Source organism: Salmo salar, chromosome ssa09 (assembly GCF_905237065.1).
Source record: "Salmo salar chromosome ssa09, Ssal_v3.1, whole genome shotgun sequence".
NCBI classification, from domain to species: domain Eukaryota; kingdom Metazoa; phylum Chordata; class Actinopteri; order Salmoniformes; family Salmonidae; genus Salmo; species Salmo salar.
In genome coordinates this window covers 56,116,313-56,143,635 of record NC_059450.1, presented here as the reverse complement: position 1 = coordinate 56,143,635, position 27,323 = coordinate 56,116,313, and the positions used below count along the sequence as shown (strand labels likewise).

Below are 27,323 nucleotides of genomic sequence, written 5' to 3'. Positions count from 1 at the left end.
GATTAGATACTGCATTTGTTTTGCAATTTAACGTTCCAAACATGTTGCTCACTATATGTCTGCTGCAGAAAGACAAGAGAGAGCATGAGAAAACTAGTTTTGATTAGTCAGGGAAATACTGTACTGAAAACAGGGACTCTACATTCATTCTTATAGGGGGGCACTGTGGATAATGGTGGCTATATACACTTGGTTCAAAAGGAGAGTTACAGTATCGGACTTACCATCATCTTCTCAAAGAGGGCGTTGATCTCCTTCTCGGAGAGGTTCATGGAGCGGTCGTCGAAGAGAGGCTGGGGCATGGGCATCTCTACCTGAATGGACATGGGGTCTGTGGAGTGCTGGATCAGGGGCTTGTCCTTCTTATTCCCAGTCTTCCGGAAACTGGTGATCCGGTCACGCTGAAGCGGAAAGAGAGGGTGGCATTACCAAAGTGTGTATGGTAAGTGTTATGACATATAGTATTTAACTAGGAATATTTCCCTAGGCTTCAGGCTTTCTGAATGCTTACATACTGTAGAGTTGAGTGATACTGTCATATGCCTGCCATGTTTTTCAAGCTCCTTCCCAACCTTTAAGCAGGCATCAGCTGGGCTCAATTACAGGTTGGGATGGTACCACAGGCCAGCTAAAGTAAAGGGTTTTGCCTGTGACAAGGGATGGACTGATAATGTGTGTTCATCTTCTGTTTTGTTATAAAAAAATGTTAGATTAAATGATAATGTGCTTTAACAAGGGGTAACATTGCTTGCTCTATTTCATACTGGCTTTGATGTATTAATCTGTACAGTTCATGTGTATCTGAATGAAAACATGGTACATAATAAAATGGTACACTGTTAAATACAGCGACGTCATAGATTTTACTTACCTTCACACTTACCATTAACCCTGTAGACTAGGAATGTTCAAAACCATAGACTGTTATGGGAGTCTGTATATACTCTCCTCACAGACAGTACTCTGCTATTCTAGCTACACCGATGAATTAAGAATGAATGTCAATCGCATAAGTAGAAATACATTTACCTGAGCTGTGCTTGATTTAGTTTGCCTGGTGCAATGGGACAAATGGAATCATCACAAAAGTGCAAACTGCAAGCGTTAAATCAAGCGCACCTCATATGTATTCAGGGCCGACGACAGAAGACAGACCAAGCTCAAACGAGATGCCGCCAGCAGCACACACCTTTGTTACACAGTCAGAAGAGGGTAAGTCCATGCACCAGTCGCTGTTAGTTAGTTTCAGTGGTATTAGCTATATGGGTTTAGGGGTCATGCTTGTGTGAAATGAATGAATGAACATACATATGAAAAAGAGTAAGACAAATCAATTAAGACAACATTTTATTAATGATAGCACACCTGAATCTACACTGAAATCATTGTGGACGGACCAGTGAAAGACAAACCAATTATGTTCAACATGATTGTAGAATCTACATGTAATACAATCCATTGAATCAGCACCAGTGTTTTACCCAAATAGTTGTTCTTTGTTAATTAATTATTAAGAGGAATAATAACAAATATAAGCCTATCATAACCGATTCAGAATACTGTTGGGCTGATATTTGACTGATTAGGCTAGGCATTAATAAAAAAAAAAATCATATTAAATTACGTTATCATTTGGGCACATTAAATAACCATAAAATACTGTAATGACAATAATACAGGAACCCTACTTGGTTAACAGAGGGCACCGTTTCACTCTTGTTTCATTGATCCATCCACAGATTTCAGTTCAACATCCTGTGCAGCCATGACACAAAGAGAAGATGATGACGCAAAACAAAATACACAAAGAAATGAAAACAGGACGCCTTACCATGTCGTCAGCCAATGTTTTTATGTGTATGTTCTGTTGAAGGGAAGGCACATTGTGAAAAATAAGATCCAACTGAAAATGACAGCCCCATGGTGTGCATGTGAAGGAGAATATCCAAAATATTCACAATACACAGTAACAGATGGACACACATGCAAACGTGACAGAAATGTCATAAAGACCCAGACGAACCCATATGAATGAACCCATGAATAACCACACCTAGGAATAACACCAATGCCAAGAGTATGCAAAGCTGCCATCAAGGCAAAGGGTGGCTACTTTGAAGAATCTCAAATATGAAATATATTTTGATTTGTTAAACACTTTTTTGGTTACTACATGATTCCATATGTTATTTCATAGTTTTGACATCTTCACTTTGTTCTTTAAATAGTAAAAATAAAGAAAAACCCTTGAATGAGTAGGTTTGTCCAAACTTTTGACTGGTACTGTATGTTTCACAAATTTGGACAGCACAGTACAGTACAGTAAAGTAAAGTAGAGTGCAGTACAGTACACTAGAGTAGAGTACAGTATAATGTACTGTATTGTACTGTACTATACTGTACTGAACATATTTACTTTACTCTACTCTACTGTACTCTGATCTGCTCTGCTGTACGCTACTCTACTGTGCTCTACTGTGCTGTAATGTCCAAATTTGGGAAACATAAACATTGGTCCAGCCTGGTCTGGTCCGGACCAACCAAATGTGGCCTTGTTTGGGGACGGAGCTCATTAGTATAATAGCCAATGTGTAGAATTATAACTAAATATGCAAAATAAGGTTATTGCATATTTTAACCTTTGTGTACCTATTCAGGATACAAACACCATAAAGAGAATAATATGCATATTCATAATTATGCATTTCTGTATAGTACAGATCAGGGACCCATGATGTAATTCTGTTACCGTAATTCCATTACCGGTTATAAATCCACTTAACCTACTCTAGTTCAATAACTGAAATGTTTTTTTTTTCCCAAACTCAAGAGCTGTGTTCGAATACTCATACTAACTGCACTAACCGTACTACTTGTGATGTAAATTGAGTATGTAGTATGCTTATTGGACATGTATGGATATGGATATAGTATGGATATAGTTAGTATGCCAAAAGTTCCCGGATGTCGTACTACATTTGCCAAAATACGAAGTATACAAGCAGTGGACACTATTTCCGTGCTTTAGGGCCCATAATGAAATTCTTCAGAAAATGGGCGTGGCTTCACAACATTTTCAGATTTCAAGAAAATGGTGGAAAATATGCAGCCGAAGTCCGATGAGAGCGGATACAAATTCATTGCTTTAACTAATTATAACAAATGTTAATAAAATGTTGAGCAATGTAATAAAGCAATTACTTTTCAAACAAGTTACGTTACACGTTATTTTGGCTGACAATTTGTTAGCTACGCTAGCCTTACGAACCACATTGGATATCGTTACAGCAGTTGCTTGCATGTAACCAGTATGTTAACTAGCTACCTAACGTTAGTTGGCTACAAATACATCGAACTTGCCAGTATATGAACTATATGATATCTAACTAACTAACCAACATTTATTGACTTGACTATTGGCGTCATTCTTAGCTTAGCTAAGTGGTATAGTCGTTGTGTGTTCAGTGGACATTGTTAATGAAGTCGTAAGATGTCTAGCTAGTAATATGTTAGCTATGCTAACCAGCTAGCAAGAAGTTACATAGCAACAGCATCAACTTCCGATAGACACTTAACTGAATGGATACCGTTTGTTTACATTATACTAAAATTAACTAATAGTATATAGTATGTAGTATACAGTATGTTAGTATGGGTATTCGAACACAGCTAAGGAGTCATGTCATAGCTGACACCCCATTCTTTCAGCAGACATCATTTAATTTTAATTCGGGAAACAGATATTTAACCATCTTTAAATATCTGCTCCGAATTAATTGGAATATGTGGTCACATAAAAAGGGGAGATTTTCCAATTATTCTGTAACCAAACTTTGAATATGCACAACTCCTACAGTAAATGTGTATTTGTGAAATTTTAGATGCAAATTGATCAAAGTAGTCTTTGTGCATAGAGTTGTATGGTTTGAAATCAATGGTTTTTGTTTGGCAAACATTTTAAAGTGAAAAATCTAAGTGAAATTCCGTTACTGTGGAATTGCCCTGAACCACATGTAGGCTAAGTTCCTCCATCTAGTACACAAACCCCTTAACAAACACATTAAAATCCACTTCAGACACTTAAACAACAATAACACCAAGTTGACTGTGCCTTTAAACAGCTTGGAAAATTCCAGAAAATTATGTCATGGCTTTAGAAGCTTCTGATAGGCTAATTGACATCATTTGAGTCAATTGGAGGTGTACCTGTGGATGTATTTCAAGGCCTACCTTCAAACTCAGTGCCTCTTTGCTTGACATCATGGGAAAATCAAAAGAAATCAACCAAGACCTCAGAAAAACAACTGTAGACCTCCACAAGTCTGGTTCATCCTTGGGAGCAATTTCCAAATGCCTGAAGGTACCACGTTCATCTGTACAAACAATAGCACGCAAGCATAAACACCATGGGACCACACAGCTGTCATACCGCTCAGGAAGGAGACATGTTCTGTCTCCTAGAGATGAACGTACTTCGGTGCGAAAAGTGCAAATCAATCCCTGAACAACAGCAAAGGACCTTGTGAAGATGCTGGAGGAAACAGGTACAAAAGTATCTATATCCACAGTAAAACGAGTGCTATATCGACATAACCTGAAAGGCCGCTCAGCAAGGAAGAAGCGATTACTCCAAAACATCCATAAAAAAGCCAGACTACGGTTTGCAACTGCACATGGGGACAAAGATCCTACTTTTTGGAGAAATGTCCTCTGGTCTGATGAAACAAAAATAGAACTGTTTGGCCATAATGACCATCGTTATGTTTGGAGGGAAAAGGGGGAGGCTTGCAAGCTGAGGTTAACCATCCCAACCGTGAGTGGCAACATCATGTTGTGGGGATGCTTTGCTGCAGGAGGGACTAGTGCACTTCACAAAATAGATGGCATCATGAGGAAAGACAATTATGTGGATATATTGAAGCAACATCTCAAGACATCAGTCAGGAAGTTAAAGCTTGGGCGCAAATGGGTCTTCCAAATGGACAATGACCCCAAGCATAATTCCAAAGTTGTGGCAAAATGCCTTAAGGACAACAAAGTCAAGGTATTGGAGTGGCCATCACAAAGCCCTGACCTCAATCATACAGAAAATTTGTGGGCAGAACTGAAAAAGCGTGTGCGAGCAAGGAGGCCTACAAACCTGACTCAGTTACACCAGCTCTGTCAGGAGGAATGGGACAAAAGTCACCCAACTTATTGTGGGAAGCTTGTGGAGGGCTAGCCAAAATGTTTGACCCAAGTTAAACAATTTAAAGCAATGCTACCAAATACTAATTGAGTGTATGGAAACTTCTGACCAACTGGGAATGTGATGAAAGAAATAAAAGCTGAAATAAATAATTCTCTCTACTATAATTCTGACATTTCACATTCTTAAAATAAAGTGGTGATCCTAACTGACCTAAGACAGGGAATCTTTACTAGGATTAAATGTCAGGAATTGTGGAAAAACTGAGTTTAAATGTATTTGGCTAAGGTGTTTGTAAACTTCCGACTTTATATTGCGATTCTCACTATTTGATAAGTACTGTGATTGGATACTGTGATTTTATTGCAATTTGATGTTCCAAACATATTGCTCACCATACAGTGCATTCGGAAAATATTCAGACCCCTTTTTTCACATTTTGATACGTTACAGCATTATTCTAAAATCAATTAAATAAAACATTTTTCTCATCAATCTACACACAATACCCAATAATGACAAAGTGAAATTCTTGGAAATGTATTAAAAAAAATAAACAGAAATACTTTATTTACATCAGTATTCGGACCCTTTGATATGAGACTCGAAATTGAGCTCAGGTGCATCCTGTTTCCACTGATCATCCTTGAGATGATATACAACTGGATTGGAGTCCACCTGTGGTAAATTCAATTGATTGGACAATATTTGGAAAGGCACACATCTGTCTATATAAGGACCCACAGTTGACAGTGCATGTCAGAGCAAAAGCTAAGCCATGAGGTTAAAGGAATTGTCCGTACAGCTCCGAGACAGGATTCTGTCGAGGCACAGGTCTGGGGAAGGGTACCAAAAAATGTCTGCAGCATTGAAGGTCCCCAAGAACACATTGGTCTCCATCATTCTTACATGGAAGATGACCGAGGGAAAGATGAACGGAGCAAAGTTCAGAGATCCTTAATGAAAACTTGCTCCAGAGCCCTCAGGACCTCAGACTGGGGTGAAGGTTCACCTTCCAACAGGACAAAGACCCTAACCTCAAAGGCAAGACAACGCAGGAGTGACTTCGGGACAAGTCTCTGAATGTCCTTGAGTGGCCCAGCCAGAACCCGGACTTGAACCCAATCGAACATCTCTGGAGAGACTTGAAAATAGCTGTGAAGCAACGCTCCCCATCCAACCTGATAGAGCTTGAGATGATCTGCAGTGAAGAATGGGAGAAACTCCCCAAATACAGGTGTGACCAGCTTGCAGTGTCATACCCAAGAAGACTCGAGGCTGTAATTGCTGCCAAAGGTGCTTTAACAAAGTACTGAGTAAAGGGTCTGAACACTTACGTAAATTTTATATTTCAATTTTAAATACATTTATTTTTGCTTTGTCATTATGGGGTATTGTGTGCAGGTTGGTGAGGAAAAGCAACAATTTAATCAATTTTAGAATAAGGCTGTAACGTAACAAAATGTGGAAAATGTCAAGGGCTCTGAAAACTTTCCAAATGCACTGTATGTTTGCTGCAGAGGGACAAGAGAGAGCCATGAGAAAGCAAGTTTTGATCAGTCAAACAATTAGAGTTTGGTGCAGGTACAGCCAACTATCGCAAAAATAATATTGCGATATTGTCAAAACGATATATGGTCAGAAATAATATCCAGAAAATATGTAACTGTATCTATTTTTCCCCCCATCATTACTTTCAAACACTGTCTCTACAATTGTGTAAACATTGCACATTTTTCAAATGGGGTAATTTAACATATTTTAATCAATTTAACAACAAGGGAACCTCTGTTGAGCTAATCGTCTTTACTTTAGGGGAAACCATCAGTTTACTTCTGCACAGTCATTATCGTACGGCAACACCACAACAATGCAATTTACCACATAACAATTAACCATGCACGTCCTCTGGGCTTCTCTGGCTTATTAAAACCTCAACTCTTTCATTGTAATAAATGTTTATTGCCCAACATTAATTCCTCAAAATAACCCAAATCCAATTAGCCCTCAGCTCTTCATTATCGAAATAGGATTTTGTTTAGATAAAGGTTAATAAAATTGAAAAACCCAATGCAATTTTGCTGGATTCATGGGTCTATTTGAGTATGGGGAATATCACGAGTATGCCTCATTTGGCAAGAGTTTTTAAATACAAAGGACTACAGTCGTGGCCAAAAGTTTTGAGAATGACACAAATATTAAATTTCACAAAGTCTGCTGCCTCAGTGTCTTTAGATATTTTTGTCAGATGTTACTATGGAATACTGAAGTATAATTACAAGCATTTCATAAGTGTCAAAGGCCTTTGTTGACAATTACATGAAGTTAATGCAAAGAGTCAATATTTGCAGTGTTGACCCTTCTTTTTCAAGACCTCTCCAATCCGCCCTGGCATGCTGTCAAATAACTTCTGGACCACATCCTGACTGATGGCAGCCCATTCTTGCATAATCAATGCTTGGAGTTTGTCAGAATTTGTGGGTTTTTGTTTGTCTACCTGCCTCTTGAGGATTGACCACAAGTTCTCAATGGGATTAAGGTCTGGGGAGTTTCCTGGCCATGGACCCAAAATATAGATGTTTTGTTCCCCGAGCCACTTAGTTATCACTTTTGCCTTATGGCAAGGTGCTCCATCATGCTGGAAAAGGCATTGATCGTCACCAAACTGTTCCTGGATGGTTGGGAGAAGTTGCTCTTGGAGGATGTGTTGGTACCATTCTTTATTCATGGCTGTGTTCTTAGGCAAAATTGTGAGTGAGCCCACTCCCTTGGCTGAGAAGCAACCCCACACATGAATGGTCTCAGGATGCTTTACTGTTGGCATGACACAGGACTGATGGTAGCGCTCACCTTGTCTTCTCCAGACAAGCTTTTTTACGGATGCCCCAAACAATCGGAAAGGGGATTCATCAGAGAAAATGACTTTACCCCAGTCCTCAGCAGTCCAATCCCTGTACCTATTTGCAGAATATCAGTCTGTCCCTGATGTTTTTCCTGGAGAGACGTGGCTTCTTTGCTGCCCTTTTTGACGCCAGGCCATCCTCCAAAAGTCTTCTGATCCTAGGTCAGAGGTTCAATTGGTTTGCTCAAAGTGATACCACTAGGTGGTGTATGACATTTCCACAACTGCATGACATACTATCAATTCACGTGTTTCCATGCCAAACATGTAGGCCTAGTTTCAAATATGTTTTTTCTACATATGTTATTTTTACACCATTACGCCATCTGCACATGAAGCACTTCCTGCTCACTCAAAGGGGGAAGAAATCCCCATTAAAAACGGATGGGATTTTCAGAGTTCATCTAAAAAGCAGCATGGAGACATGCTTACAAGGAAATCAGGGTTTTGCTTTAATTACTTGTAATTCATAACAAACAAAGGATGACTAGGAGTGCCTGGTGTTGTTGGCACTAATGACAGTACCGCCGCTACTAACAATTCTTGGCAACCTTGTGTCACTGCTCCCACTCTCCCAGTCTCCTTCATAGCTTCTAGTATTCCAAATGTTCACTTCCACTTCCACTCTGCAATCACAGTTCGTCTGCATTCCTCACTATTGGATTTCCATTCTGGGCGTGGAAAGTGACGAATACTTCTACCCAGGGACATGTTCACAGAATTAAGTTGAGTGTGAATCCAAAAACCTGCTAGAATGTATGTAGCACTTTCTTCTTAGTTAAACCAAACAGCTTGAACATAGTGGTTCACAGTTTACACATTTATTTTTGGCCTCTCTGGTTTATATGGACCCATCAACACAGCTTATTCAGTAGTAAACAAAACCACAATGCACTGTATGTTGCTAAGGGACCATTTCTGTTGACAGACTGAAGTACTGACCTAGAGTTCGCTTAACAGAGTGTGTGCATTTGTGTGTGTGTGTGTGTGTATGTGTGTTTGTGTGTGTGTACATGTGTGTGTACATGTGTGCAGTAGCGTGAAACAGATACAGACTCATTATATGGAAAGGCAGCAGACACCCCAGCACATCTGACAAAATGATGGCCTTGCACTACAAAGCTTAAAATACAGGTAAGGTCAAAAGTATATATACAGTAATATTGTGGACAGATTGACAAAAAGACTTGCATGCAGCGCTCCTACACAGCATGTCACATGAACGAGTCAGTTCAACTTCATTTACATCTGTGTGTTTGAGAAATGGTACCTGAAAAACTACACAGGCAGGCTTTAGTGTGTTGCAATTGCTACATGTTGTTGCTCCTCTTAAATTGTATTTTATAGGATCGAAATTAATCAAGTCTGACATTGTCTTCTCAATAGCTCATTACAGTGACTTAAAGGTACTGTGACTCTAGCCATAGCCATGGGGCGGCAGGTAGCCTAGTGGTTAGAGCGTTGGGCCATTAACCAAAATGATGCAAGATCAAATCCCAAAGCTGATAAAGTGAAAATCTGTCGTTGTGCCACTGAACAAAGCAGTTAACCCACTGTTCCTAGTCTGTCATTGTAAATAAGAATTTGTTCTTAACTTACTTGCCTAGTTAAATAAAGGTTTCATAAAATAATTTTGCTCCTAATTGCAACCTGCAGTACCCCGTTCGGCCTTCAACTTGAGTTAAAGGCTTCCCATCTGGAACAGTTTGTGCATCACAGGAGGTTGGTGGCATGTTAAATGGAGAGGACAGACTCGTGGTAATGGCTGGAGTGGAATTAGTGGAATGATATCAAACACATAGTTTCTATTTTGAGGAAGTGTATGGCTATGGAGTTTCAAGATAGACAAACAGTACGATTGCCGCTTTTTTCAATTCTTTCGAACAAAGGTCTTTTAAGGGAGTATGCGAGCACACTCATTTGGCTCACCTAACCGAACTCAAGAATGTGGAAGGCGTTGCTCAATGAGAGGGGACATCACTGAGGTAGCCTACAATGTCACTTCCTCGAGTAGCTCAAACTGTGCATGTTATATACCCCTGAGCCTCCATCTTAACCGACTTCATTTGGCTTCAATGCGCTATTGAGTCTTCACATAGGAATAGTGGTGTCACGTGATTAGGGCCATCACCGACAAAAAACAAACCTTGGTCGACTGAGAGTCATCCTGTTCTTTCGACCAATCAATTGGTCAAAATGTTTAAACTTATTTTTCCATATATAAAACCAACTTGTCTGACGCTTTAAGCAAACTGTTTGATAAAATAAAAAAGACAGAAATTACTCAAGAAAGAGCCCGATGGTCACACTGTGTAAAAAAAAAAAGAAAGACAGCGAGTGCCTGTGTGATTGACGCAGGTTGTCTCACTCTCCTTCCTAATGCAGTGAAAAGGCACCACAGCACAGCAAATGTTTATTGCACTGTCTGTGCTGAAGCTGTAACATAATTTCAACCATTTAGTTAGCAAAATCCCAAATTTGCTTAGAAAAAACATTCTGTAATCCCTCAACCTTTGCTCTCTTTACCTGAAACATGTAAGCATCGCATGCATGTGAACAATAGGGACTGACCTATCATAATCACATCAAAAAATTGTTTTTTACAAACTCCGAAAACAGTAATGTGGAGAGCAAAATGGATGCAGAGGACGTTAAAAAGAAACTTGAAGTGGGCGAATGTTTACTGGTTGCTTAGGAGGAAAAGGGGAAGTCAGATCTGTGGAAGACTACTGGAAATCAAAAAAAGAAGGGTATAGGAGCAAGCGTTGCATGACTATTATCTGTGCCAAACAGTTACTGTTAGATGACAGTATTATTTTTTCTGACCCTTTAGAACAATGTAAAGAACAAATAAATAAATATTCAGTGCATTCAGAAAGTATTCAGACCCCTTGACTTTTTCCACATTTTGTTATGTTACAGCCTTATTCTGAAATGGATTAAATATTTTTTTCCCTCATCAATCTACACACAATACTCCATAATGACAAAGCAAAAGAAAACGGGTTTTTAGATACTTTTGCAAATGTCTTAAAAATAAAAAACAGACATTTACAAAAAACAGACATCACATTTACACAAATATTCAGACCCTTTACTCAGTACTTTGTTGAAGCAGCTTTGGCAGTGATTACAGCCTTGAGTATTCTTGGGTATAATGCTAAAAGCTTGACACACCTGTATTTGGGGAGTTTCTCCCATTCTTCTCTGCAGATCCTCTCAAGCTCTGTCAGGTTGGATGGGGAGAATTGCTGCACAGCTATTTGCAGGTCTCTCCAGAGATGTTCGAATGGTCTCTGGCTGGGCAATTCAAGGACATTCAGAGACTTGTCCCGAAGCCACTCCTGCGTTGTCTTGGCTGTGTGCTTATGGTCATTGTCCTGTTGGAAGGTGAACCTTCGCCCCAGTCTGAGGTCATGAGTGCTCTGGAGCAGGTTTTCATCAATGAGAGCTCTGTACTTTGCTTTGTTCATCTTTCCCTCGATCCTGACTAGTCTCCAGGTCCCTGCCGCTGAAAAACATCCCCACAGCATGATGATGCCACCACCATGCTTCACTGTAGGGATGGTGCCAGGTTTCCTCTACACGTAACGCTTGGCATTCAGGCCAAAGAGTTCAATCTTGGTTTCATCAGACCAGAGAATATTGTTTCTCATGGTCTGAAAATCCTTTAGGCATAGATGGTTGTCCTTCTGGAACATTCTCCCATCTGCAGAAGGGAACTCTGCAGCTCTGTAAGAGTGTCCATCGAGTTCTTGGTCACCTCACTAACCAAGGCCCTTCTCCCCTGATTGTTCAGTTTAGCCGGGCAGCCAGCTATAGGAAGTGTCTTGGTTGTTCCAAAATTCTTCCACTCAAGAATGACGGAGGGGGCCTCCAGAGTAACACAGCGGTCTAATGCACTGCATCATAGTGCTTGAGGCGTCACTACAGCCCCGGGTTTGATCCCAGTCTGTGTCACAGTCGGCCGTGACCGGGTGACCCATGAGGCGGGCGCACAATTGGCCCAGGGTCGTCCGGGTTAGGGGAGGGTTTGGCCGGCCCGGGATTTCCTTATCACATCGTGCTCTAGCGACTACTTGCGGCGAGCCGAGCGCCTGAAAGCTGACTTCGGTTGCCAGTTGTACGGCGTTTCCACTGACACATTGGTGCGGCTGGCTTCTGGGTTAAGCGGGCAGTGTGTCAAGAAGCAGTGCGGCTTGGCAGGGTCGTGTTTCGGAGGATGCATGGCTCTCGACCTTCGACTCTTCCGAGTATGTAGGGCAGTTGCAGCGATGGAACTAGACTGTAACTACCAATTGGATATCACGAAATTGGGGAGAAAAAAGGGGGGAGGGTAAAAAGTTCAAAATTATATATATATTTTTTAAACAGGTTGATGGAAGCCACTGTGTTCTTTGGGACCTTCAATGCTGCAGAAATATTTTGGTATCCTTCCCAAGATCTGTGCCTCAACACTATCCTGTCTCGGAGCTCTACGGACAATTCCTTCGACCTCATGGCTTGGTTTTTGCGATGACATGCACCTTTTCAAATCATGTCCAATCAATTGAATTTACCACAGGTGGACACCAATCAAGTTGTAGAAACATCTCAAGGATGATCAATGGAAACAGGATGCACCTGAGCTCAACTTCGAGTCTCATAGGAAAGGGTCTGAATACTTTGGTAAATAAAGTATTACATTTTTTATTTGCAAACATTTAAAAAAAAAAAATTCGATTTGTCATTATGAGGTATTATGTGTAGATTGATGATGATTTTTTTTATTTAATCCATTTTAGAATAAGTCTGTAACGTAACAAAATGTGGAAAAAGGGAAGGGGTCTGAATACTTTCTGAATGCACTGTATATACAGTACCAGTCAAACATTTGGACACACCTACTCATTCAAGGGTTTTTCTATATTTGTACTATTTTCTAAATTGTTGAATAATAGTGAAGACATCAAAACTATGAAATAACACATAGTAACCGAAAAAATGTTAAACAAATCAAAATATATTTTATATTTGAGATTCTTCAAAGTAGCCAGCCTTTGCCTTGATGACAGCTTTGCACACTCTTGGCATTCTCTTAACCAGCTTCATGAGATAGTCACCTGGAATGCATTTCAATTAACTGTGCCTTGTTAAGAGTTAATTTGTGGAATTTATTTCCTTCTTAATGCATTTGAGCCAATCAGTTGTGTTGTGACAAGGTAGGGGTGGTATACAGAAGTCCATATTATGGCAAGAACAGCTCAAATAAGCAAAGAGAAACAACAGTCCATTATTACTTTAAGACATGAAGGCCAGTCAATACGGAAAATGTCAAGAACTTTGAAAGTTTCTTCAAAACCATCAAGCGCTATGACGAAACTGGCTCTCATGAGGACCGCCACAGGAAAGGAAGACCCAGAGTCACCTCTGCTGCAGAGGATAAATTCATTAGAGTTAACTGCACCTCAGGTTGCAGCTCAAATAAATGCTTCACAGAGTTCAAGTAACAGACATCTCAACATCAACTGTTCAGAGGAGACTCAGGCCTTCATGGTCGAATTGATGCAAAGAAACAACTACTAAAGGACACCAATAATAAGAAGATACTTGCTTGGGCCAAGAAACACAAGCAATGGACATTAGACTGGTGGAAGTCGGTCTTTTGGTCTGATGAGTCCAAATTTGCAATTTTTGGCTCAAACCGCCATGTGAGACGTAGAGTAGGTGAACGGATGATCTCTGCATGTGTGGTTCTCACCGTGAAGCATGGAGGAGGTGGTGTGATGGTGTGGGGGTGCTTTGCTGGTGACACTGTCTGTGATTTATTTAGAATTCAAGGCACACTTAACCAGCATGGCTACCACAGCAATACGCCATCCCATCTGGTTTGCGACTATCATTTGTTTTTCAGAAGGACAATGACCCAACACACCTCCACAGGCTGTGTAAGGGCTATTTGAGATGGTTTGTGATGAGTTGGACCGCAGAGTGAAGGAAAAGCAGCCAACAAGTGCTCAGCATATGTGGGAACTCCTTCAAGACTATTGGAAAAGCATTCCAGGTGAAGCTGGTTGAGAGAATGCCAAGAGTGTGCAAAGCTGGCATCAAGGCGAAGGTTGGCTATATGATTGTGTATGTGTTATTTCATAGTTTTGATGTCTTCACTATTATTCTACGGTGTAGAAAATAATACAAGTAAAGAAAAACCCTTGAATGAGTAGGTGTTCTAAAACTTTTGACCGGTAGTGTATATTTGCCTTTAAAGTTGGAGCACATCAACCGGTATTTCCATCAATGAATAAAAAGCATTATTTATTTTTTAAGATACCGAAGAAGCAATTTAATTCACCCTCCATAAACCCAATCCCGACAGTGTCTACTTCATATCCAAATGTTTAGCTAGCTAGTTAACGTTTACATATATTCGCTAGCTAGCACAACATAGCTAGATAGTGCAGTGTCCTTAGCTAGCTAGCTAACTCGGCAGCTAACACAGGCAGTTATTTCATGTAAACTAGCTAATCCATTGTGATTTAATTATAATATCAATACTAGCTAAAGTGGTTAACTAGCTTGGAGGAAGTATTTAGTGTTTTGTGCATTGTGTCTGTGCACTTAGCTAGCTACCATCCCATAGCCTACATTACATACGAAGTCTGACTGATTCAACCGTGGATGTACAGAGAAAATGCCGTTGCCATTTTAAAAGTAGAAATGGTTAGTTCGTCACTACCGGATCATCATGCAGCAAGTACCGCTTTTGTTGTAGCAAGATAAGGAACGGCCTCCCACTGTGATAAGTAACTATCGGCAGTCTATCGGCAGATTCTCGGTGTGTTTCATGCTTTAGTGTCTGTTCATTTTTTTTTAACCTTTATTTAACTCGGCAAGTCAGTTAAGAACAAATTATTTTCAATGACAGCCAAGGAACAGAGGGTTAACTGCCTTGTTCAGGGGCAGAACAACCGATTTTTACCTCATCATCAAGACATTGAAGTCATGTGGAATGTGCCAATGTACTGTATCGTGATAAAATGTAATCATGAGGTCCCTGCCAATACCCAGCCCTAGTAATTTACACCACGTCAATGTTGAAGAATGAGATTTATACTTCTTTATTCTTCTAATTGCCAAGAACAGGCCTGTATAAATATCTGACAGGGTGATGTCAGATCAGATGGAGTCGTTTCTTCCACAGCCAGTGTGACTAAAGCATTCTTCACCACTTCCTCTCTCCCACTTCCTGAGTGGCATGAAAAACTCACATGGTCCATTTCCTGCTGTTCTCTTCTCACACAGACCCTCTATCTCCACAATTGAGGACCAGGCCACCAGGGACACCAAAGAAAATCACAAAATGACATAGCAGTATCAGATAGAAGAATTTATATCTACCTCTATCAGCCAAGTTAGTTTTACCACAACAGTAGCACCACAGCACAACTGCCAGAGTCATTGAAATGTAGGCATCCACTACTATTGATATGGTAGGCTTCTGTAATCAGTAGACCTTGTACTGTTGTGTTGTATCACTCTTTGGTGGCCATAGCATGTTAGCATATTAGCTGTGTTTGAACTAGGCCTATTCTTTCTTTCAGTATTTTCTTTATGAAAGTATCACGCCCCACCTTCACACATGCTAGCTGTGACCAGATGTGCACCCTAAAGCCCCTAAAACTGTCCCAAAATTTGAATCACTGAGGTATAACAATCCCTTCCTCTGTGTGTGTGTGTGTGTGTGTGTGTGTGTGTGTGTGTGTGTGTGTGTGTGTGTGTGTGTAAAAGTGACAGTTATCAGCCTGCTGTCTGCCACCATTCAAAGCATGGTTGAGCCAGCAGCCACACACACACACACACACACACACACACACACACACACACACACACACACACACACACACACACACACACACACACACACACACACACACACACACACACACACACACACACACACACACACATTGAACTCTGTGTGACCTTTGAGATACTGATCTACACTAATCCTTTTGCTATAGCTAAATGAGAGCATTGGCGAAAAGGAGCATGGCATTCTAGGAATTTGGCAGTCATACGTCTATACTGTCACCTGATCATATGAAAGTTCACATAAGGTACGCTAGTGTGGTTACAATGTAAGATGTTGTTTACTTGATGTTGTTTACTTGGCACGAAGACAAATTTTACGCCTACATCATGGATTTCCATCTTCAGCCTGAGAAACTTTAGCTAGTAGTCCCAACAGAATTCCAGAACATGAACAGAAACCATGTAACCACAACAGCGAAAATAATATAGGATATCTCCCATGAGAAATGTAATCTCATCCAAAATATTTCATTTAGGCAAATGATACACTATTTTGTTCTCCAATGCTTTGCGCAACCATTAACATTGTGAATCAAGGGGTCCAGGAACCCTCCATAATGACAGTCTATTATTCCACCCTACTGTATAATCTCTTATGTCACTTGTCTATTTATCATATAAACCTTGGCATGGTATGGTAGCTAGGGTATTTATGCAATAAGTTAGGACATACATTCATACACATTTTATTTGTGCAAGTCTAATCATTAATATAATCTATATGACATATGGGCTAGGCCAGTGTTTCCAAATCCAATCCTCGCGTACACCCAACAGCACACATTTTTGTAACATTTCTAATTCACATGCATATAAATTACACACTTGTAAATGTGAAATAGGATTAAAATAAAATAGAAAAATGTAAGCCCTCAAAGAGTTGAATCAGTTGAGTTGGTCTGGGGCTAGAACTAAAATGTGTGCTGTTGGAGGTACTCGAAGACTGGAGTTGGCAAACACTGGGCTAGGCTACAGTATGTATTTGACAAATCAACCAACTCCAGATTTGGAGGAGATTAAGTTCCAAATATTTTCCCTATATTGTACAATCATGTCATCAGTCATACCACCTAAATTGCTTCACACATGAAGTCAGAGAGCAGTCTCAAAATGTGTCAGTATGTCAATGTCAACATTATTATTATGCTGACATGCTTTGAGAGCAGCTCTATTCAAATATTCTGCCTCTCAATTAATTCAATTGGCCTTAACCAATTTTACACCTAACTGAAACAAGTTTTCACTTATGTGAACTGAATCAAAATCTTTATTTGAGATTCACTTACATTAAACGAGTTGAAATACCGCTTAGCATTTACTCAGTTATTAAGACAGTATAACCCACATAATCCTCCAGTTATCAAGGCATCTTGGGTCTCTGTCTGTCTGTCTGTCTGTCTGTCTGTCTGTCTGTCTGTCTGTCTGTCTGTCTGTCTGTCTGTCTGTCTGTCTGTCTGTCTGTCTGTCTGTCTGTCTGTCTGTCTGTCTGTCTACTCGGTGTCTCTGTCTGTGTCTCTGTCTCTGTCTCTGTCTCTCTCTCTCTCTCTGAGGTCACAATTTACTCTGGAATGCAAAGGAGGGGGCTCTAGGTCTGGAAAACCGGATCTCCTGAATTCCTTTAAAATGACTTCACTCCTTCTGTTCATTCCGTTAGAAGTCAAAGGTGCTTGGCAGTTATACTTTGATAACCGCAAACATGGGGCAACCAAAAATGACTCATACATGACATTTGTAACAGACAACCTGATAAGAGTGGCCTTAACCTTAACCTTAAAATCATCTGAGGTGTTATCCTGATGTCCTTGGCTGTTATTTTGTGTCCACATCACAAACCAGAGCCCAGATAGTGTTGTTGTGACGTTATCCTGCCGGTGACTCAATAAACAAACACAGCTTTCAAATGTTTGTCTCCTCATCAGAGTCGCTTTCAACAGGTCAAACTGAGCCTTTCGCTGAAGTCTAAAGGATACCCACGCTAAATAGGATCATACTGCCCTGCCACCACAACTCTCAGTGGCGCTGCTTTGAAATGACAACCTCCACCTCTAATCCACCTTAAAAACAGACTCATCACTATCCCTAAATTCTGGCCTCGATCCACACACATTCCCACTAATCACAGACAATCTCTGAATCTCTTTCTCTGGAAGAAATCAAGGGTGGCAAAGTCAGGGAAAGTGTTGGGAAATATTTTGGCGTGTATATAAGCCTGCGTGCATCTAGGCATGCATGTGCAAAGAGGGGAGAAAAAAGGAGGGAAAAACTAAAAGTCAGATCAAGGCTCCACCCAGGGATGAATGATTACTTCCTCCCTCCACTCTCAGGCCATCTGGGTTAGCAAGAGCCAGAGCACCCAGAGCACAGGCCTGCATCTCTTTGCCTTGGCTACACTGTTGAGGATTAGGCAACACTCGTGAACATGCCTGAGACCTCTTAAGGATTGTGTAGCTCGTAGTGAGCTCACCGAATGAGAGTCCTGGGATGACATCAGCATTCAGCAAGGCAGTAGTGAGGCAGCACCTAAGAACACTAAAAACCGGGCTGTGGTGTCAACGAATGGAAGGCATTGGCTGGGCGACTGGAGGACATTTAAGAGTTACATGGCGTTGTTGTAACGCTCTACATTTCCACAACATTTAAATACCACATGAACAGCACCCTCTCAGGAGACCATGGGGGTTCTAGTCCTAATATGTCATTACAGTCCACAAAACACAGGGGTTTTCTGCTGGCTAGAAATCACAGCCATTCTATTTCCATTAGTTAACCCTGCTGGAACACATACCAGAGATTACAAGTTTTGTGCCTCCAGCATTGCACCCCATTCCAACCCCTCCCCACTGCCTGCAACCCAAGGGCTAGAGGAATTATTTATTTGTTTTGTTTGTACTTCTCGTCACAGTCATTCTAGGGCTGGGAATTGCTAGAGACCTCGCAATACAATATCACAATACTTAGGTGCCAATACGATATGTATTGTGATTTGATACTGTGGTTTTATTGCGATTCGATGATTCGAACATATTGCTCACCATATATCTGCTGAAGAGGGACAAGAGAGAGCCACGAGAAAACACACTTTGATCAGTCATGGAAATAAAAGTGCTGAAAACAAATTGGCACCCTATTTAAAAACAAGATGGAAAACTCGCTATGAAGGAAAAATATGGGAGTTTTGGTATAGGTACAGCCAACTAGCGCAAAAAGAATATTGCAATATTGTCAAAGCGATGCAATACTAAATATATCATCAAAAATAATATCCAGATATGTAACTAGCTATTTATTTATTGTACACAGAACTCTGTGTGGCTGCTCCTCTGGTCTAGAGTCTTAGCCTGAGGCAACGAGAGGTTTGAAATTGCAGAAGCCCAATGGAGCAGCTCATCAATGGACAGATTCTTCAAGTCCCAACAGCCCCACTGCTCAAGACAGAAGAGTCCTTCGCAGAAGAGCCCATCGCAGTCAGGACATAGTTGAGTAAAAATTGGAAGGACATATTTGGTAAACAAAGTCATAAAGTCGGCCAGATAGCCATCCTGCTCTTTAATGTTAGGCTAAACGGATAATCTTCTTTACCTTCTTCACCTTCTTTACCTTAGTGGTGGCCAAGGTTAGGGCATTGTCCTGGATAACTCATCATCTCTCTTGATCCACAGATTAACTGAATGAACTCGCTGTCATACTCGACTTAACTACCTAACATGCTGGCCTTGTACAGGAACCTTTCCCAGGTTACACTACAATACAGTAAGTCAGTGATAGGAAATGGAGCAGTGTCAAGACACGTGATCAGCTCAACTGTAGGGCTACATCCTGGTTGAGCAGAGGCAACTTTGCCTTATTTGACTTTTGCTCAAGGAGCTTACAAACAGCAGGGCAAGAACAGTCCACTGACAACTCTGGTGGCACAGAAAACCCTGTGGCGGGAAGTGGCAAAAGTTCAACTTTTTTCGATTCAAGCGGCAGAGGCAAATACCCGGCTGTGTTCCCATGTAGAATTTCCACTTTCCCTCCCCTTGCGTTTCTGCCGCTGTTTGTAACGTGCTTCTTTTACAGCCCATCTTTCCAACCAGTTCTAGTTTCCCACAGGGTGAGTGGAGCGGTCATTATGATGACCACACTGAAGAGAGACCACATCCCTTCAGTGTTGTAATTAAGACATGGGAAGAGTCCACCTTAAAAAGATCCTGAGAGTGTCCTACATACACTGGTGACTAATTATTACAGAACATGGTTAATTTTGAGGAAAACTTTGTTGAAGTTAATTCAGTCAAAGTAGTTTGTGAAATACGAATAATGATGTATTCCCCACTTAAATGTCAGACAAGAGATGAAGTGCTCTGGGCAGTAATAGCTCAATAGACCCTAGAGACCCTACGATCACACAGTGTCAAAACTATACACCTCCTATATCAACCAGTGTGTGGGTAACTAAACAACCCTAGACACTGTACCAGACTACACTTAGTGGACAATTTATTAGGTACACCACCAGGTTCACGAAAATGGTTCGCTACTACAGACAGTGAGTCACGTGACCATGGCTTGCTATATAAAGCAGGACAGACAGGCATCGAGGCATTCAGTTACTGTTCAATTGAATGTTACATTGGGCAAAACGAATGCGCACCGGTTCCAGTGTCTCAGAAACGGACGGCATCCTGGGCTTTTCACGCACAACAGTATCACAATACTAGGATTTACAGAGAACGGTGAGACAAACAAAAAACATTAGTTAGTTGATGAGAGGTCAAAGGAGAATGGCAAGATTCGTGCAAGCTAACAGGCAGGCACAATTAGGCAAATAACGACACAGTACAACAGTGGTGTGGAGAACGGCATCTCGGGTTTGTCACGCCCTGACCAGGTGAACTCGGGTATTTTGGGTCAGGGTGTGTCATGTTGGGTATTTTTCCTTGGTTTGCTTTCTATGTTTGCGTTACAGCCTTGTGTTAGCTCTATGTGGGTTATTTCTATGTTGGGTTCTGTCGATTCCCAATCAGAGACAGCTGTCGCTAGTTGTCTCTGATTGGGATCACATTTAAGTTCCTTTTTCCCCACGCTGTTTGTGGGGTGTTGCCTCTTGTGTTTGAGCAGTTAACGTATCGGCATTTTCTTGATTTTGTGTACGTGTTTATTTCAGTGTAAGGAATAAACATGTGTTCGCTCCCAGCTGCGTTTTGGTCCGCTTCCTCGTCACCCGACGACAATCGTTACAGGGTTCCACTCCTATCAGCTAAAAACAAAAAGAAGCAGCTCCAGTGGGCCCCCAATCAACAACACTGGGCAATTGAGGAGTGGAAAAACATTGCCTGGTCCGATGAATCCTGGTTCCTGTTGCGTCATGCTGATGGCAGAGTCAGGATTTGGCGTAAGCAGCACTAGCGGTTCTGGGGGGTGGGCCAGTGCCCCTGTGACATCAATTTTGGACCCCCTTGTGGCTCCCCTAAATGTGGAGTACGAAATAATTTATACATAACAAATTTTTGCTATCGTTCTTTTTTTTTACATCCGTTATTAGACAGTGGCAACGATGATGATTATGAACATGGTCTTTTGCCTGCTAATGGTGAAAAAAATGATATGACAACAATAACGTCTAATGTAACTGGCCCCTCTAACAGTACAACTGGCCCCAGCTTGCCCCCCCCCCAGTTGAAATGGTCTAGAACCACCACTGGTAAGCAGCATGAGTCCATGACGCCAGCCTGCCTGGTGTCAACGGTATAGGCTGGTGTAGATGGTGTAATGGTGTGGGGAATGTTTTTCTGGCACACGTTAGGTCCCTTGATACCAATTGAGCAATGTTTCCACGCCCTGAATAATTCAGGCTGTTCTGGAGGCAAAGGGGTGTCCAACCCAGTACTAAATGGGTGTACCTAATAAACTGGACACTGAGCGTATATCAACCAGTGTGGGGGTACACTAAACAACGCTAGACACTGTGCCAGACTATAATCAACTAGTGTGTGGGTAACTAAACAACGCTAGACACTGTATCAGACTAGGCCGATAGGGAGACTCCACAGCTGAATTTAAGAATGAAATAAAGTCTGTTAGATACAAGCTATCAGTTATTATCAACAAGTAACTTAGCTGCCTAGCCTATGCACTGTTGCTTGGTGGTTGTTCATGTCATAGCGCTGATAATACCGTTTAGTTTGGCTCAGGTTTTATCTATAATGCTGACACTCATGCACAGCACAAAAGACTGCTCTGCAAACCACAAGGACTTGTTCTGCCCTCATGGTCAGCAAGTTGCTGACCTTTCCACTTAATCCGTCTCTGCAACATGAATGCTTTGAGGTTCAAACTATCAACTGTAATGGAGACCATTTCAAAGGCCTCACCTTGTACTTGTAGGAAAGACTTAGATCAAAAAGCATACAAATGCTCAGGGTTTTCAAAAGTAACTTAAGTGAAATACGAGCAGCCATCTAGGCTAAAATGTGGCTATTACATTAAATAGTAATACGATTCCCATTTGGAGCTGCCAGCCCATCAATAGATATGTTTAAGTGTGTCTTGCAACACAGGGACGCAGTGCATGACATGTAATGTAGTCAACTCTCCAGGGTTACTAGAGTGAGCAGTGGGGTTGGTTCATAAACTGTTGTGATGGATTGACTTTAACACACGGGCTTACAATTGAGGTGACTGATTAAAAAGGTCTAATGCACAACAGTAAAACCGGAAATGGGGCATGCGCATGAATTCCTTTGCATGGCTTTCAACACCCGAACTTATGAGTTGTAAAGCTGATTCACTCATAAGTAGCATGCAAAAACTATGTAACAATTTACCTAACTTGGTCAAAATTACATTATATTGCAATGGGAAGTCTGTATATCAGTTAATCCTTGAATGTCAAATAGCAGGACACAGTTCAGATTAACTTTTCAAAGGAAGTTGACTAATGCATAACTCATAAAATACCTACCAGTTTTTTGTTTTTACTTTCATCCTCTTTTTCTTTCTTTTTATTAGGTTTATTAGGATCCTCTCCACCACTTGCTTGATCCATTTTGAGATTTAGTTCCTGTAAAGACTTCAAGAAGACTCCTCAAAAGTAAACTCCACCACTCTTGTGAACACTTTCAAAAATACCAGAGTTAGGTTTCCTCAAAACCCATGCCATTCAAGTTGGCTTAAAATAAAAATCTTGGTTAAAAGTATTCCAAATTACAGTCCGTTTGTTCTTATAATTGTATCCAGCTGAGAAGTAAAACACTTTTGCTTGACGAAGAAAGGTGTGGCAGGGTAGCCCTGTATCCATCCAGACGTCCCTTTATCACAGTAGCAACTGTCTCAGTCCAAACCGCAGAGAAATCTATCGCAAAAAGAACAAATTATATTTTAGAATGTCAATCGTTCTCACCTGTAGTGCACAAATGTTTATCTAAAATCACTGTACCGCTCCATGTTGACACCTGCTTTCAGGAATAACCTACTTATTATGCAGGTACCTTTCCTGTAAATAGCGTACATCATAATACCGTACAGCAATGTGTTAAAAACAGCCAGTCAACGGTTTGTTTTAAGAATAAACAAAATGTTGCCTTTTACTTGCGTGGAATTCAGTTAAATAAATGCATTACTGTTACCCAAACAAACTTAGTAGCTGACTATGTAGCATGGATAGTAACAATGTAACAACCCAATACAAATGTAGCAGTGTTACCATGATTATATGGAGAGTTTACACTGTCAAGACACATTGTAACATGCAACGTTACTGCCAACAAATCCAAAATAGAAATGAAATGTATTTGAAATATCAAACATTTTATAGGATAGGAAAACCACCGTTGCTGCCTAAGCGCTTACTTTAGAAATGCATTACAAAATGGGGAGCAAATACATTTTATTTTACATGAATAGCTTCAATAAACTTAATTGACTTGCTGCAATCGCTTAAAATTGTAAACAATGTAACAATTAAATAAATCTGCCAAAGACAACTCACAAAATACCATCCCAAGCTTACCATTTCAACCAAACATGAGAGCCAGGCCCACTGTAGTTCTGCTCACCGACCATTCCGATTCGCCCACGAGCCATGTGAGGAAGCAAGGATTCCGTCAGCCATTGGTCACATCCGCGATCACTCGGGGGTCGGGTGGCTGGCGTCAACGAGGAGGAGACGATAGTTGAAATGGAGAGGTCAGACTGATTTCACAGCGACTGGATAGGGTTTAATCATAAAAGGCTTGCAGCGGATATGAAAGAAATCCAGCAAGCGAGGGCGCGCGCGCGCATGTCCGTTTCTGTTCATCGTGGCATGTTTGTGAGAGACAGATAGCGCGAAAGCGCGAAACGAACACAATAGTTTGCTTATAATTTGATATAGCAAAACGACAAATGGAGGAAAACAATTAAATAATATTTTAGACTGATCCAATATAAATCAAACTCTACTCCACTAACTCCATATTTTATTTTTTTTACTTAATTTGGGATCACAACTATAGCTGGATTTGCATGTTTGAATACATAATCACATGAGATATTTAATATTTAAAAGTCTGATTACAGTCAGACTTATTTTGTCCCATGACAGGACATTTTTAAGTATCGCCATCATGCATGGTCTGCCTTACAGGAATACAGTTACTGGAGCAGAAAACTGTCCCCCACAGGCCACAGACTGCAGGTGCCATTTTCCCACAGACATCTATTGATGTGCCATCCTGAATCATCCAGTCATTGATTTACAACAGAGTACACACGATGGAAGCAAATTGATGCAATGTATTGTGGCCGTTACTTTGAGATGAGTTAAAATGTATTGGAAATGCATCTACATTTAAATAGGGGCACAAATCAAGTTGTTGTGTACACAGTTTTGCAGTTCAGAGCTGCAGAGAAATGCTTATGTTTCTATCACTGGGGCTCCCGAGAGGTGTAGCGGTCTAAGGCACTGCATCTCAGTGGTTCAAATCCAGGCTGCATCACATCCGGCTGTGATTGGGAGTCCCATAGGGCGGTGCACAATTGGCCCAGCGTCGTCCAGGTTTCTCCGGGGTTGGCCGTCATTGTAAATAAGAATTAGTTCTTAACTGCCTTGCCTAGTTAAATAATAATAATAATAAGCTCCAACAACACAGCAATACACAAAATTCAAAAGAAGAAGAAAAAAACGAACAAGAAATTAAGAGATATCAGAATGAGCAATGTCCAGAATATAATTATGTATGTGAATGGTGTGTACTGTACAGACATTGTGGGCAGAATATGAATAGAAAAGGTGTGTACAGTAGGATGAGCCATGACTAGAATACAATTCAGACATAGTGGTAAAACATTATGTAAACATTATGAAAGTGACCAGTGTTAAATGTCTATGTACAGTTGATGTCGGAAGTTTACATACACTTAGGTTGGAGTCATTAAAACCAATTTTTCAACCACTTCACAAATTTCTAGTGAACAAACTATAGTTTTGGCAAGTCGGTTAGGACATCTACTTTGTGCATGACACATGTCATTTTTGTTTACAATTGTTTACAGACAGATTATTTCACTTGTAATTCACTGTATCACAATTCCAGTGGATCAGAAGTTTATATACACTAAGTTGACTGTGCCTTTAAACAGCTTGGAAAATTCCAGAAAATGATGTCATGGCTTTAGAAGCTTCTGATAGGCTAATTGTGTCAAGCGCTAACCTAAGAGAGCTGTTTTTTCTCTGTTTAGTTAGGTCAGGGTGTGATAGGGGGTGGGCATTCTATGTTGTTTTGTTTCTATGTTTTGGCCGGGTATGGTTTCCAATCAGAGGCAGCTGTCTTTCGTTGTCTCTGATTGGAAGCCATACTTAGGCAGCCTTTTTCCCCTTGGTTTTCGTGGGTAGTTGTTTTCTGTTTCGTTGTATTTACCTGACAGAACTGTTGGCTGTCATTTTGTTTATTTTGTCTAGTGTTCATTTTCATAAAAAAATAACGATGAGCACTCAACACGCTGCGCCTTGGTCTCCTCTATACGACGCCCATTACAGAACTACCCACCACGATTGGATCAAGCGGCGTGCCCAGGCAGAGATGGATACCTGGTCGATGAAGGAGTGGACCGAAAGGAGAAACTGGACTTGGGGCCAGGTAATAGACAGGTATCGTAGCCTACCGGGGAAGAACGAGAGGCAGCCCCCCCAAAACATTTCGGGGGGCACACGGGTAGTTTGGCTGGGCCAGGGGTGAGACCTGAGCCAACTCCCCGTGCTTATTGTGGTGAGCATGTGCCTGCCTCTCGCACTCTCCCCCCAGTGCGCCTCCATAGCCCAGTACGTCCTGTGCCTGCTCCTCACACTCTCCCTCCAGTGCGCCTCCATAGCCCAGTACGTCCTGTGCCTGCTCCTCGCACTCTCCCTCCAGTGCGCCTCCATAGCCCAGTACGGCCGGTGCCTGCTCTGAGCACCCGGTCCTCAGTGCGTCTCTCCAGTCCGGTGAGACCTGTTCCAGCTCCACGAGAAAAGCCTCCAGTGATAATCTATGGTCCGAAGCCTGTAGAGATGATCCATGGCACGAAGCCTCCAGTGATGATCCATGACTCGGAGCCTGTAGGGATGTTCCATGGCACAAATCCTCCAGAGGTAATCCATGGCCCGGAGCCTGTAGGGATAATCCATGGTCCGGAGCCTGTAGGGATAATCCATGGCAAGAAGCCTGTAGGGATGATCCATGGCCCGGAGCCTGTAGAGATGATCCATGGCACAAAGCCTCCAGTGATGATCCATGGCGCGGAACCTGATCCACGGCAACGCTCCCCAGTCCGGAGCCTCCGGCGACGCTCCCCAGTCCGGAGCCTCCAGCGACGCTCCCCAGTCCAGAGCCTCCGGCGACGCTCCGCAGCCCCGAGTCTTCGGCGACGCTCCGCAGCCCCGAGTCTTCGGCGACGCTCCGCAGCCCCGAGTCTTCAGCGGCGGCCTGCAGCCCAGAGTCTTCAGCGGCGGTTGGCGTTCCAAAGCCTCCGGCAATGATCCACAGTCTGGTTCCTCCGGACACACAGAAGCGGGGGGGATCAGCGAGCGGTGGGGGTGCTATGCCCTGAACCAGAGCCGCCACCAAGTTCAGGTGCCCACCCGGACCCTCCCCTATAGGTTCAGGTTTGCCCGTTACAAATGGACATAATTTGAGTAAATTGGAGGTGTACCTGTGGATGTATTTCAAGGCCTACCTTTAAACTCAGTGCCTCTTTGGTTGGCATCATGGGAAAATGAAAAGAAATCCGCCAAAACCTCAGAAAAAAAATTGTAGACTTCCACAAGTCTGGTTCCTTGGGAGCAATTTCCAAACACCTGAAGGTACCACGTTCATCTGTAGAAACATTAGTGCGCAAGCATAAACACCATGGGACCACGCAGCCGTCATACCGCTCAGGAAGGAG

The 27,323-nt window shown here is 41.7% G+C and overlaps 1 protein-coding gene across 5 annotated transcripts in view; it reads right to left on the bottom strand.

Moving 5' to 3' along the window:
- Positions 1–24,149, bottom strand: part of LOC106611507 (protein diaphanous homolog 2) — a 687,763-nt gene extending 663,614 nt beyond the window's left edge. For 4 of the 5 annotated variants that reach the window (XM_014211776.2, XM_014211774.2, XM_014211778.2 and 1 more), the window contains exons 1-4: positions 23,932–24,149; positions 22,885–23,274; positions 1,832–1,864; positions 225–401 (exon numbers count right to left, since the gene is read on the bottom strand). In XM_014211776.2, coding sequence (XP_014067251.1) covers positions 225–401; positions 1,832–1,864; positions 22,885–22,968 — 294 coding nt within the window. In that variant the 5' untranslated portion in view covers positions 22,969–23,274; positions 23,932–24,149. The remainder of the gene's footprint in view (positions 1–224; positions 402–1,831; positions 1,865–22,884; positions 23,275–23,931) is intronic. The other variant, XM_014211777.2, reaches the window with a different exon arrangement.
- Between the last annotated feature and the right edge of the window lie 3,174 nt (positions 24,150–27,323).